This window comes from Manihot esculenta, chromosome 16 (genome assembly GCF_001659605.2).
Source record: "Manihot esculenta cultivar AM560-2 chromosome 16, M.esculenta_v8, whole genome shotgun sequence".
Lineage (NCBI taxonomy): Eukaryota > Viridiplantae > Streptophyta > Magnoliopsida > Malpighiales > Euphorbiaceae > Manihot > Manihot esculenta.
The window spans coordinates 32,956,017-32,969,009 of record NC_035176.2 but is presented as its reverse complement, the minus strand read 5'-3'; the positions used below and the strand labels follow the sequence as shown (position 1 = coordinate 32,969,009).

The following is a 12,993-nucleotide window of genomic DNA, read 5'->3' as shown; positions in this document are numbered from 1 at the left end:
ATTCTAAATAATTATGGAATTGATTTTAAATTTTTAGAAAAAAAGTTTTCTTAAATTATATATATTTTTAATCCTTTGTGTTCATATTATAAAAAATAAATAAATATTAAATTCATTTAATATATTTCACAAAAAATATATATATAGAATTTAAAAAGAATTGGAGGTGGGTAAAATTTCCTAAAGGGGCAAAATGAGGTAGGTGTATATATAGCCATACAGTACGTGCTGTTGCTTTCTTTCCTTTCATTTTCGCCAACTTTTTCATGCATTAATTGAACTTTAAAATAAAAATCATATATCAAATTGATCTACAAATTCATGGGTAATTATCCAATAATTACAAATACTTATGTAAAATATTTTGTACAGTATTGTTCTATATAAAAGAAGATTTATTTTCTGTTATTTAAATGTAAAAATTATAAAAATAAAGTGTTAATAAAATTCATATATAAATAATTTTTAAATATTTTTTAAGATATATAACGACTTTATTTTTCCCTTAGAAAAAAAATCATCTATTAATTAATTTATTTTAATGCCCAACTACTAAAAAACATATTTTAATTATTTTTCTTTGAGATAAACCAACCAACATTTTCTCTTATATCACTCATGTACTCTTCCTTTTGTTTGTAATGATTCACTTTTTTAAAAAAAAATAAATAAATAAATTTTTGTAAAATTGTATAATATTTGAATTTTTTTTTTTAAAAAAAATTTAAGTTACTAATAATTAAATTCTTACATTTCAACTTAAAAAACTATTGAAAAAAAAAAACAACTCTAACCTAACTAAACAATATTAACAATATATATATTGTTTAAGTGAGTATTTTATCGATTTAATTTTAAAATTAAATTAAATTTTATAAATTAAAAATTAAATTTTAGTAGTTATAAAAATTAAATAAAATTAATTTTAAATAAAAATTAATTTAAATCGAATCGAATTAATTTAATTTAATTTATTAGACTTTTTAATATTTTTTTTTAATTTTTTATATTTTATTTTTAATATTTTAAAATTTAATTAAAATATTTTAATATTTCAATATAATCTTTTTATATTATTATAAATAATATATTATTATTATTATTATTATTATTAATTAATTTAATTTATTAATTTTTTTATTAAAATTAAATTAAAATCAAATTAAATTAAAATTTTAAATTAATTTGATTCCATCCATCCGCTCCTGTATTGAAACGGAATACGGATGAATCTTGTGGACGTAGGTCATAATTGTATGGCTGAAATAATTTTGGTAAGGACAGCCATAATAACAAAGCAATGATATTGAAATTGATATGAAGGCATTGATGGTAATAGTTAATAACAATTAATGAGATTGTCTCTACTCTATACTCTTTATTGATTTTTTTTTTCAAATTTTATTTTTTTAAATATTTTATTTTATTATACTTATTCAAATAAAATTAAATTTTAATCATAAAAAAATAATCTATTAAATAATAAAATACTCATAATAAATATTTATTTTATTTATAAAAATTAAATAGCGAATATTTATTTTATCTATAAAAATTAAATCATTAATCAAAGAGAAATATTAAACTATTCATCCTTTTGATAATAAAAGATCATATAAATTAGCATAAATTATATAATTAAATTAAATTGTAAAATAAGAATAAAGGGATATATTAATTGTTAATAAAATTACATTTCTAATAGTCAATTGGGATAAATAAAAACAGGAAAAATGATGAGTTGTGGATATTATTTTTGCAATCAGAATTGTGAATTTGAGTGGTGATTCATTCTGTTCCACCATAAGCATAAGCTGCAAAGTTTGAATAGAATCAAATTTCAAGAAAAATGGGTATCATCATCTCATCATTTAAATTTTGAAACACACAACACAACTAGGTCTCATCTTCTCAAGCTAAATTACTTTTTATTAATTAGTAATTATATTTAATTCAGTATATTTTAACTCCCAACATTAGGGTTTAATAAAAGTGGGGAAGAAAATGAAAATCATTGGAAAATATGGGAGTTTGAACAAGTTAAAAGAAAAAAAGAAGCCACTAATGGTGTTGAGGGAGAGGGTACCCAAAAGCGGGGGACAAGATGTGGGGATTGGGTCCAATCCATAATCACACAAGTTGGAACCATCCTATCATTACTAAAACGAAAGGAGAAATGGTGATGTTGGGAGAACAAAAAAATCACTTATTTTATATTTTTATATATATAAATAATAAAAAAATAAATAAAAAGGAAGAAGAGAGTAGTGGACAAGACACAAGTTGACGCACTAATAAAAATAATAGACTGAAATAGGTCAAAAGGAAAGTCATCTCCCATTATTCTATTAAACAAATCCACCACAACTTTCTTCATCAACAATCTCTCTTTCTACACACTAAGTTTTGTGGTTTTTTTTGGTACCAAGTCAATTTGTTTGTGGGTTTTTTTTTTCATTAAAAAAAAAATGTGTGGAGGGTTTAAAGTCAATCCAACAACATAAAATTCAACGAAACAAGACAACCTTACTTGTCAGAATTTTGCTTTGTTGGATTCTTGAAATGAAGACTTCCTTTTCTTTCTTTTTTTAAATTGTGGGTAAGATATTATCTCTATTTGCGCAGTGAAACAATGTAAATTTTATTTATAAGAATAAATTTAATAATACTTATAGTGTTATATATTTATATAAAACAATTATCAGTAAGATTAGAAATTTGAATTCTAGAATTATTATTTTTGAGAGATTTACTTACTCTTGATATTAATTCTTTATAATATCCTTAGTATAATGATATTTTATGGATAAAGGATAGTGGAATCTTGCGTAAACTGCTTTCAATGAATCATCGCCATTGATTAAGCAGTTTAGCTTACAAATATTAATCAACCACCTATTTATAAATTGTTATTTTCATGTGTTGTTAATGATATGAATATAATTTCAAAGGCTAACCTAACAGAGATATTGACCCTTTCACTGAACAGTTTTCTTAAACCTCCATTACAACTGATCATAAATTCTCCTTTTTTTTTTTTTTTTTCAATTTTTTTCTTAAGTATTATTACAATAAAAGAATTAAGTGTTTTCCATAAAATAGATAAAGCCTATGATGACAAAAATTATTAAGTTGTATATTTGGTGCCTCTGAATTTATGCGAGTGAAGGAATTTCTGGCGATGGATATCAAAAAACTTGGCTAAATTTGGTAGAAGGAAACGTTGGGAAAAAGAGATGGGCTTTCATCATAGTTGCGTCTGCTTTGACCTGGGGAAAATCTTGCGTCTAAGCTTATCAGCTGTCCCTTCTTCTTCTGAGCCTATGATCTCCCTCTTTTTAACTCTTCTGTTATATGAATGAAATTATCATTTATGTTCACCAATAGAGCAGTTATCTCATTCTGGTTAACTAATTGACTAATGTTTTGGATCACCGTTAACAACTTGTGCAGCTGTGCTGCGATGTCATCACTGCTAGTGCTACATCCAAAAATCACTGCTAGTGCTAGGACTTTTACCAATTCCATACACGGCCAAAAACATCATCTCCGCTAGTACACCCAATTACGGTCCGTTTCTGAATCGGAATTGGACTGATAATTCCGATTTCAAATCCACAGCCAGACTTAAAAGATTTTAACACAAGTCTTGATTGAATCCGATTTTATTAGTCAACTTTTTGAAGGAACATTAGTTTTAAACCATAACCAAACATTTTGATTCTAAATTTGACCTTTTTAGACCTAATTTGAGTTTCGAACCATATACACATTTACCCCTACAGAAATTTGCAGAAAGATTCATATAGGATATTTTTTTTCATATACACTATTTGTAAAAAAAAAAAAAAAAAAAAAAAAAAAACAGAAAAAGCAAGAACACTAATTTGAAGGCTAGATAAGGGAATTCCTGCAGAAAACACTGCTGACAGCAAGATTACGACGATCTGACGTTATCTATCCATAAAAAGCATCTATTTAACAAAGCTAACCCAATGTATTCTACTGCGACTCCCAAATAACATGAAATTCGATCTAGAAACAATGGTAAAAATGAAAAAACTAACCCTACACCACTATAAACTAAGACTAGAACTGTGTTTCAGACAGCCACGCTTGCTCCAACCTTGCAATTTTATGTCAAAAGATGACACCAATTACACATACAATGGCTTACTGAGTGAATGTCGCGCTCAGACATCAATCAAGCCAAGCTGCAACAGAAGGCCTATGTAGCAGTTTATGATAGACGACTGTAAGAGTTCAAGTTTAGACTCTTCTCCTCTTCTTTCCACTCCTTCCCCCAATTTCCTGTCCTTTGGATGAGCTTAGAGATTTCCCTTTCATGCTTTCTTGTGGTTTTCCAGAATCTGTTGGTTTCTCCTTACCCTCAATTGCTTTCACCTTCGACGAACCAGATTTCAACTTTCCAATACCATTAGCACTAGATTTGCCGCCACTCCTTGGAGATTTGTCCTTGGCGTCTTGCTTGGATTTGCCAGTTTTCACTGTTTCTTGCTTGGACTTGGAGGTTATGGGTGTCGTCTCTTCCTCCTTGGACTTGCCAGTCTTTGATGGTGCGATGTCATCATTTTTTGATTTGCTGGCTGTTTTTAAAGTAACATCAGTAGATTTAGTTCCACTCTTATTGGTATTATCCTTACTTTTGCCAGCAATTTCATCCTCAGCCTTTTTAACTGTTTCTGAATCATCCATAGATTTGCCATCCATTTTACTCACTTTCTTCGATTTTCGTACAGTTTTTGTTGCTGCACTCTTGGATTTGCTGGAGGAACCTCCTCCATCCCTACCAAAAGAGTACAACAGCTGTCAGATATCCAAGTCTAAAAACATTGACAATAGATCATATTAAAAAGTACTCACCTCAATGGAGAAGCATCCACCTTTTCTTGCTTTGCAGACTGATCAGTATTTGGTTTCATTTTCTTCTTTGAGCGCCTGGTTAAAATCATTAAACAAGTAAATGCTAATTGTACTTAAAGATCAAACCAGAGCAGGAAGCCACAAAAGTGCATGGCTCAGCCTTGAGGACACTAATCGAATATGACACAGTATATGAAATTATGAATACCACCGACACAAGAACTACCCTAGACATTCTCTAAACTAAGTGTTTCCTTCCCGTCACATGACCACGTGGTTGGGAAAGCAAAATACCAAATCAAATGATAGCACAACCAAAAAGCTAATATAAACAATGAATACAAACATTTCAGATGGAATATCTGGACTCTTGGGATCAGATGCTTCTCCCTGTCAAAAAAATATACATATATAAGCACACAACCTAAAAAATTCAGTAGTACAATAGTCAGGTAGTTAGCGACTTACCTCATCTGGTGCAGATTCATCCCTAATAATTTCCCACTTCTGCCTCTTAAGATTTAATATTTCTGTATCCCCATCATCATAGGCAACCTACATAAATGAATATATAGTCAGTTGTACATATATACGTACAAGTGTGCACTTAAATCGACTCCATCATGGAGGTGCGTGTCTGTGTATATACACAAATGAAAGTAGTGTTGTTTGTATATACTCAAGTACACATGAAAATTAGATTAGATAAACATGTATGTGCATATCACATGAAACAGAAATCATCCTTTTGAAAGATGACAACCAAAATAAAGCAGGAACAAAATAAAACCCAGTTAAGAACAAAATGGAAACCAGGAATTTGAAATTGATGACTTCACCTCATGTTTCTTTTTAACAGGATCATAAGAACGTATTACACCTTCATAAAATCTGCAAAATCATATAACGAGCATACAAGGATATCAATATACTGCAAAGGATCCACGAGAACATAAACAGAGCAAGAAAAGGACCACGAGCACCAAATATTATAAATGACTGAGAGAGTGGTGGAGAGGACCATTGACTTCGCTTAATACCAGGGTATGGAAAACAATTACTCAAGTAGAGCAAAAAAGTACCATCCACACCAAAATATGGGCATGAAACCAGAGAGTTGGTTGATCTTGAAACCAATATCAAGTCTGAAGAGAATAGGCCAAACTTGATAATAATATCACACTTGCTTACTCATCCATATGAACACATGCATTCACAACAATGCTCAACAGTAGTTCGAGCATCAGGGAAAGAAATTGCTTAGAGAAAAAGGAAAGAGAAAAAGTCAACTCACGCGTGATCTCTTGGCCACCAAACTTTAACCCTCAAGTTAACCAGACTGGCATCATATTCTCTAGTGCCAGATGCCTGACACAGCAAGTGAGGTAAAACAGACATGAGACCAATATAAAGATGTCTCATAATACAATCATGCATCACATTAACAGCAAATGTCAGGTTTCTAAGGCTCGTTCTTTCTTTTCTTTATTTACTTGCTCCCTTTTTTTTTTTTTGGGGGGGGGGAGGGGGAGAACTGTGGGGTTTACACATGATCCTCAACTGTATGCAGGAGGAAAGTTTTGCAAAGAGCAAAATAAGGCCATGGCATCACCATTGATGCTTCTTCCGTGATAGATCGAACATAAGTGATAATCCACAAGTAACAAATGACACAGGTTTTCAAATGCATATACCTTTTCACTGCCTGAGGCACACTTTCTCTTGCTGTTGACCTTGGGTGTCTCCTCCATTTGATGCTCATCTTTTGCTAATTTTGTAACCAACTTCGGTGAAGAGAACTTTTCCTAAAAAAATTGAATAGCAACAATAGTATTAATTAACTTGTATATTGACAAATTCATAGCATTTAACAAAACTGAAAGTCATAATTGAAGGGCGAGGGCAAAAAGAACACCATGTCATCATCTTTAGTTGAACTTTTGGTCACATTCTTTTCTGAAGTAGATTTTCCACGATTGCGATGTTTCTTATCCTGAGAATGGTTTAAAGAGGATTCATCACCATTTTTGCTGCTTGAGTCCACCTTCTTCGAAGACTGCTTCAGTTGTTTTGTCTCTGATTCACTTGTAGTGCCGCTTCCCCTATTGGATGCATCTGTCGCGATTGGTGTCTTTTCCTCACAGGAAACCCTAGCATGGACCTTTCTTGCTGATCGCTTTTTTGGTTTTGCTTCTAAATCACTAGCTCCTTCTCCTTCAAGGACCTTTTTGGGAACATCATCAACAGATGGTTCAGACTCTTTGATCAAGATCTCTTTCTTCTTTGATCGTGCAGCCTTCTTGGAAAGACTTTCATCGAGAAGACTCCCACTTCCAGATGGAGAAGCAGCAGTCATGCACTTGCCCTCTACTGCCTTGGGGAAGGAAGGCCGACTACTACCAGCCTCTTTTTTATTTTCAGAAGACACAGCTGCCTCAGCAAATGGCTCCTTGCGAGGTGAAACTGGAACATCTTTGCTGTGAGCTTCATCATCCAGTAGTTTCTCTGCTCCTTTCTCAGCATCAATACGAGTACTTTCAGATGGTTCTGTCAACTTTGTTGATGAACTGAGTTTCCTCCCTCTCTTTTTTGTTGGGTGTGCCGGCTTGCTTTGCTCTGTAACTGCCTTCTCAGTATCCAAAATATCAGTCTTAGCATTGCTTGACATGTCAATACTTTTTGACTGATCAGCATGATTACCATCATCTTGCTTCTTTAAGCAACATGAATCTACCAGAGTGTCTTCTTCACCAGTCTGGGCAACACCATTACTCACAATTGATTTAGGAGTTTTGTCATTTACAGGATCAGCTTGTTTAGGAGAACCTCCTTCAGCTGCCATATCTTTATCAGCCTGAAAAGATATAAATTAGAAAAATAAATGCAAAAACAAAAAATACAAAATTGACAATGATAAGTGTTATGCTTGGGCAACCTCATCCAATGATTCTCCAGCTGGATTGCTTTCTTCAACCTGCAGAAATTTAACAAAGCTAAGCTAACAGATCTCAACAACATCGGGATTTGAGAAGCAAGATGAACAGCCAGACCAGCACACAAAAGCCTACACAAACAATGAGTACTTTACAAAACAGTTCCAACAACATGCAAGCCTCAAGTAACTGTAATAGATGCCTTCCATGAACTGCTTAAATATCAAATACAATGACAAATAAGAAAACTTCCTTGTCTAATTCTCATCAAAGTACTGTGGCCAAAGATTTGGGATGAGTTGCATGCTAGAGAAACAAGCCACTAGACTACAAGCTAGGAGTACAAATCAATATATGAGACGGAACTCCATTCCAAGGACAAGAAGCATATGCCAACATTTGATATAGGCAAAAAATCGAAAAGCAGATTGGATGTTTATTCAAACATTGAAGTCTCTGTAGAAGGTTACTTTAAAATAGATTATTATCCACTAAGAGTTCATCGTCCCATAATCAACATGTCAAATAAAATATCCTATCAGTGAATTCATAAAAAAGAATAAAAGATGTTCTAGACCTCCATCAATCAACTCGTGTCAAGAAAATAGAATTATGCAGCTGGATGTATATTTACTAAAACCATTACAATACAAGACAACACAGTGTTATCTTCAAAAGTATCAGAAGCTTACTTTATTTTCATCAGCAGCATGAGCATCATTTTGTTCAACAGTGCCGGATTGGCATATAGAGGCAACTATTTCACTGTAATCATCTAAAGAAATATCCAAAGATTTAACAGCATGTTGCAAGTAAGGCTTAACTTTGTTAGCACAACTTTCAAGTACTTTTTCTCCTAATTTACGAGCAACAGGTAGAACTTCCTAAAAAATAGAGAAGGCAATTAGCAACTAACAGAAAGAAAATAAAAAAGAGAACATAAAAAATAAAGAAGACAAAATAATTATAGAAATTATGCTGACCTCATTGCCCCTTTTCACACTGGCTAGAAGAGGAGAAAGAAGTTCTGGAGAGATTTCTTCACTTTCTTCTAAGACAAGGATCATAATGGTCTCCATGGATGAAAAAACATTCTCTGGGTGATCATCCCTTTTTTTTTTGTTGGGGATGGGGGGGTGGGGAGGTAAGAGTCAGTGCATAATATTTTATCACACCCACAGTGCAATGAATAGTCATTCAAACCTAGTATCAAAGGACGAGATAGTATAAATGTGCTGATGAAACTACTCTGTATGGGTGTTTACCTCCCAGGTATTGCAATCATGGTACCATGTTGAGTAAAATTTTTCTACAGTAATATAGTATGACACACAAACTAACATGCATTTTAGAAATCTGAGTTTTACATCATAGAATGAATTCCAGGGTCCAAACCTTCTACCTCATTGACATTTCTATATGCATAATACAAAAACAAACATTTCAACATGTGCATGAATAATTATACCAAATGTTAAAACCACCTATGTTTAAGACAAGGAAAGAAGAAACTAGTATAGCCGCCTTTGTGGAAAACATAATCTCAGGATGAACTTCAAAGTCCGCAATGATAAAACCAATGTGACAGTCTGACAGACTCACTAAAGATATTTAGTTCATACCTTATAGCATTAAGGAAATGCTGGAACATTTCAATTATCAGAGCGTCACACTCCAAATCCAACATCACCACACATGACCGAACTTTTGCAACAGTTTCAAGAATCGAAGTCCTTTTAACATATGATTGACTAGACATGTCATCCAGATTTTGAAATGATGATACAATTAACTGAAAGACATCCTGCATACTCATAAATGAAGACAGTAAGAAAAAGAAATCGGATGGTCGAAACAAGTGCAAAAGCAAATGGCCCTTTAATCTGTAAAAGTTCTAAGATATGAAGACCACAAACTCCCAGTTACCTTCATCTGATAATCCTCATAAGGAGCATCTGGAGCAGTTATTCTGGTTATTTCACTAATGCAAGAGGCAACTGCTACTTTCACATCAACATCTGAATGCCTAAAAAGTTGCCGCGCAACCAATGAATTCAGAGATGGGGCCAGTGCAATTTGCATTGACTTTGAAGGGGACTGTTCCACTTTTGATAAACAATTCTCGACTTGCTACAATCATACAGGATCCGGCGTGAAAGAAGTCACAGGGTTAAACAAATATATTATCTACTTAAAGCAGATACGTTTAGATTTTAGACACACCAGCATGTTCAATAAATTCTACCCTTCCTAGACACTAAATTTAACCATGATGAATGGGAACCTATTATACAAAAATCTCAATAGAAACTGATATGGAGTGCACGGGCTTTTTATCATTATCCAAATTTTGAAACTCGAGTGTTGGTCTATCACAAAGTACTGATATCAATTAGTCCATTGTTTAACCTTACCTAATAAAAAAATTAGAAGCACAAGAAACTAATAGAAAATAACAGGCAACATTGATGTTGTAATCAACTTCAGTGAATCAAGAAAACATTGCAAAACAAACTTTGGCATCAACAAACCTAAAACGGATAATTGCAGTGGACAAAAACAGTGCTTTTAATGCTTTTAATGACAATTCCTAGTTAACCGGAATGTGATACTCTCATATCATGGCATGAGTACGCCTACTTCGATACGCCGATGAAATATAAAGTAGGGTGTAGGTTTAGTTAATACGCCGATTTAATTTGCAGTGCCTCAATTATATTTGTTTGATATATGAGTTTTATTTATATGGTATACTTTTTTTTAATATGGTATATTTGCAAAAATTAAAATTTAATTTATATGGTACTTCTTTTAGTATAATATAAATATTATTTAAGATTCAATAAAATTAATACAACTTGAAATCGTTAAAAATTAATAAAAAAAATACTAAACCTGCTCTATGGAAGGGGAGATTGAGACACACTTACAGGATGATTTATAAATGAATCGATGCTAATGTATCAGATTAGATGGGTATGGAAAGGAAAAATGCTTGATCAATATAATCACCCTTTTCGAAAAGAGACAAAATAATAGAAACCGGCTTAATTTTTCTCTCTCCAAAATATCCACCTGGACCAACATAGAGGATACGGTCTTAGAATGTTTCATTTCTCCGTCTGTGGCTGTCGTTTACCATGTAGAGTAATAAATGAAGTTCAAGATATTAGCCAACACTCACATTTTCAATGATCCTGTGTTTCCCATTTATAATGAATGACAGGAAAGTGTCATTTGTGCTTCAATTAAATCCTCGAAAAAAAGGAATGACTTTAATCACATGACTCCCAAAGATCTGCAGAAACTTAATTGCTAATATGGGCTTGTTTTTAATGCCAAAACCAATTTATTGCTCCATTAAGTGCAGAAAAAACCGGCGCACATTTTTATTTAAAATTGAGCGCGAACACACATATGCAAGCTATATGGTATATACTTGTATGCATGCTACATGAACTATCTAGCTTCATTACTTCCCATCAAGAACACTATAAGCAACCATATAGTTTCACAGGTTCCCCATTTTTCATTACTGCACACACATACTATTCCCATCAAAAAATTAAAAACGCTAATCTGTGAGCAGTATACTACTAGTGAATTATTCAGTTCCACCACCTCTAACTCACACCAATTCAGGCTCCATTTATACCAGCACTTCATTTTTATACGGCTCTAGTAGTATTCTATAAGAGTAGCATAGCTTGATAACACCAGCAGTATAAATACACGAACATCAAAGAAGTATACTACTAGTGAATTATTCAGTTCCACAACCTATAACTCACACCAATTCAGGCTACATTTATACCAGCACTTCATTTTTATACAGCTCTAGTAGTATTCTATGCGTGTAACATAGCTTGATAACACCAACAGTATAAATACACGAACATCAAAGAAACAACTGGAAGAAAAAAAGAAAAGAAAAAAGAAGACGAAAATCTCAAATAAAAAAAAAATGCATACAGAATGCAAAAGCAGGAACTCATCAAATTACGTTAAAAAAAGCAAAATAAAGTGCATAAACAAACACGTTTATTAATAAAAAGAACAAAATTTAGGGCTTACGTCTAGAAGAGGTAGAAGTTCATCAACCGAAGAAGGGGGATTAACAAGCTTAATCCCAGCTTCCATAAGCTGTTGTTCGAGCTCTTTATCCGACGACGCCATTGTCTATGGTTTTTGTGTCCAAATATATAAAGATAGAATAACTTATATCTACAGATCCTTGGAAATCTGAGACTCAGGCTTGAATCTCACAACATTGAAGCCCTCCAAATCCACCTAAAAAGGACGAATCAAGAAGATATAAACAAGATTTGGATATAGAGATTTGGGGATTTAAGAGTCCTTAGGGTTTTATTTGAGAGAAAGAGGAGAGGAGAGTTTTGAGCGTCCGTTTTTTTATGCAAATTTTGAAGAGAAAATTTAAAAACAATACTTAAATCAGCAAAAGCAATTATTTATATATGGAAAATAATTTTTCTACTTTTTCGCAGGTAATTTATTTTGCGAGCTTTAAAGGACAATCCAGTGAGGCCTTGTCTCGGATTCCGTCGGCTCGTCAATTCGGGTTTAATTTTGGGTTCATGTCCGACTTTGGATTTTCAGGCTTCTCTCGGGACCACCTGGGCTCTTTTCTTTGGACCGCTTCCTTTTTCAATCCTCCTCCCTGCCCTCTTGCTCTGCTCCATCCTTTCTTTTTTAATTACGATTAAAAAAGAATTTTATTTTATAATTTAAAATTTTACTTTCTTATTATAAAACTATAATTACATTAAAAGATACTGTTGACAAAGAGAGAACAAAATACAAACTTAAAATTTAAACCTAACGTACTCAATCAATTTAAACCGATATTGAACCTAGGTGTCATGCAAAAGAAACGGTCGAAAAGCCAAGTCATGGATAACCGCTATCACCGTTTATCACATCAACCAATATAATAATAGGTCGATCAACAGACAGTGGGCAAACCACTAAGCCATAAAATTCACAGAGCCTCCCATCTAAAGCATATAAAATAGGCATGTAAAACATCCTAAACATAACTCGAAACAAAATCAACAGAAGAAATTAAGGCTATAAACTCATAGAATATCTAAAAAAATTTAAATTTTTGAATGTCATTTCAATTTATATCAGAAATATCCAATTCATTTTTAATTTG

The 12,993-nt window shown here is 32.5% G+C and overlaps 1 protein-coding gene across 3 annotated transcripts; it reads right to left on the bottom strand.

Annotated features, from left to right (window-relative positions):
* Positions 1-3,873: 3,873 nt before the first annotated feature.
* On the bottom strand, positions 3,874-12,307 carry LOC110603112 (titin homolog). Of its 3 annotated transcripts, XM_021740792.2 has the most exons (14): positions 11,892-12,305; positions 9,744-9,947; positions 9,440-9,621; positions 8,801-8,927; positions 8,510-8,701; positions 7,820-7,858; positions 6,800-7,738; positions 6,579-6,689; positions 6,179-6,252; positions 5,724-5,775; positions 5,353-5,439; positions 5,231-5,274; positions 4,885-4,959; positions 3,874-4,807 (listed from the first exon to the last, which is right to left on the bottom strand). In XM_021740792.2, exons 1-14 carry the CDS (start codon positions 11,991-11,993, stop codon positions 4,270-4,272), a joined length of 2,766 nt encoding a protein of 921 aa, XP_021596484.1. In that variant the 5' UTR covers positions 11,994-12,305; the 3' UTR covers positions 3,874-4,269. The 3 variants fall into 3 exon arrangements, with proteins under 3 accessions (XP_021596484.1, XP_043807719.1, XP_043807720.1); XM_043951784.1 differs by lacking the exon at positions 7,820-7,858 and having other exon boundaries at positions 11,892-12,307; XM_043951785.1 differs by lacking the exon at positions 8,510-8,701.
* Between the last annotated feature and the right edge of the window lie 686 nt (positions 12,308-12,993).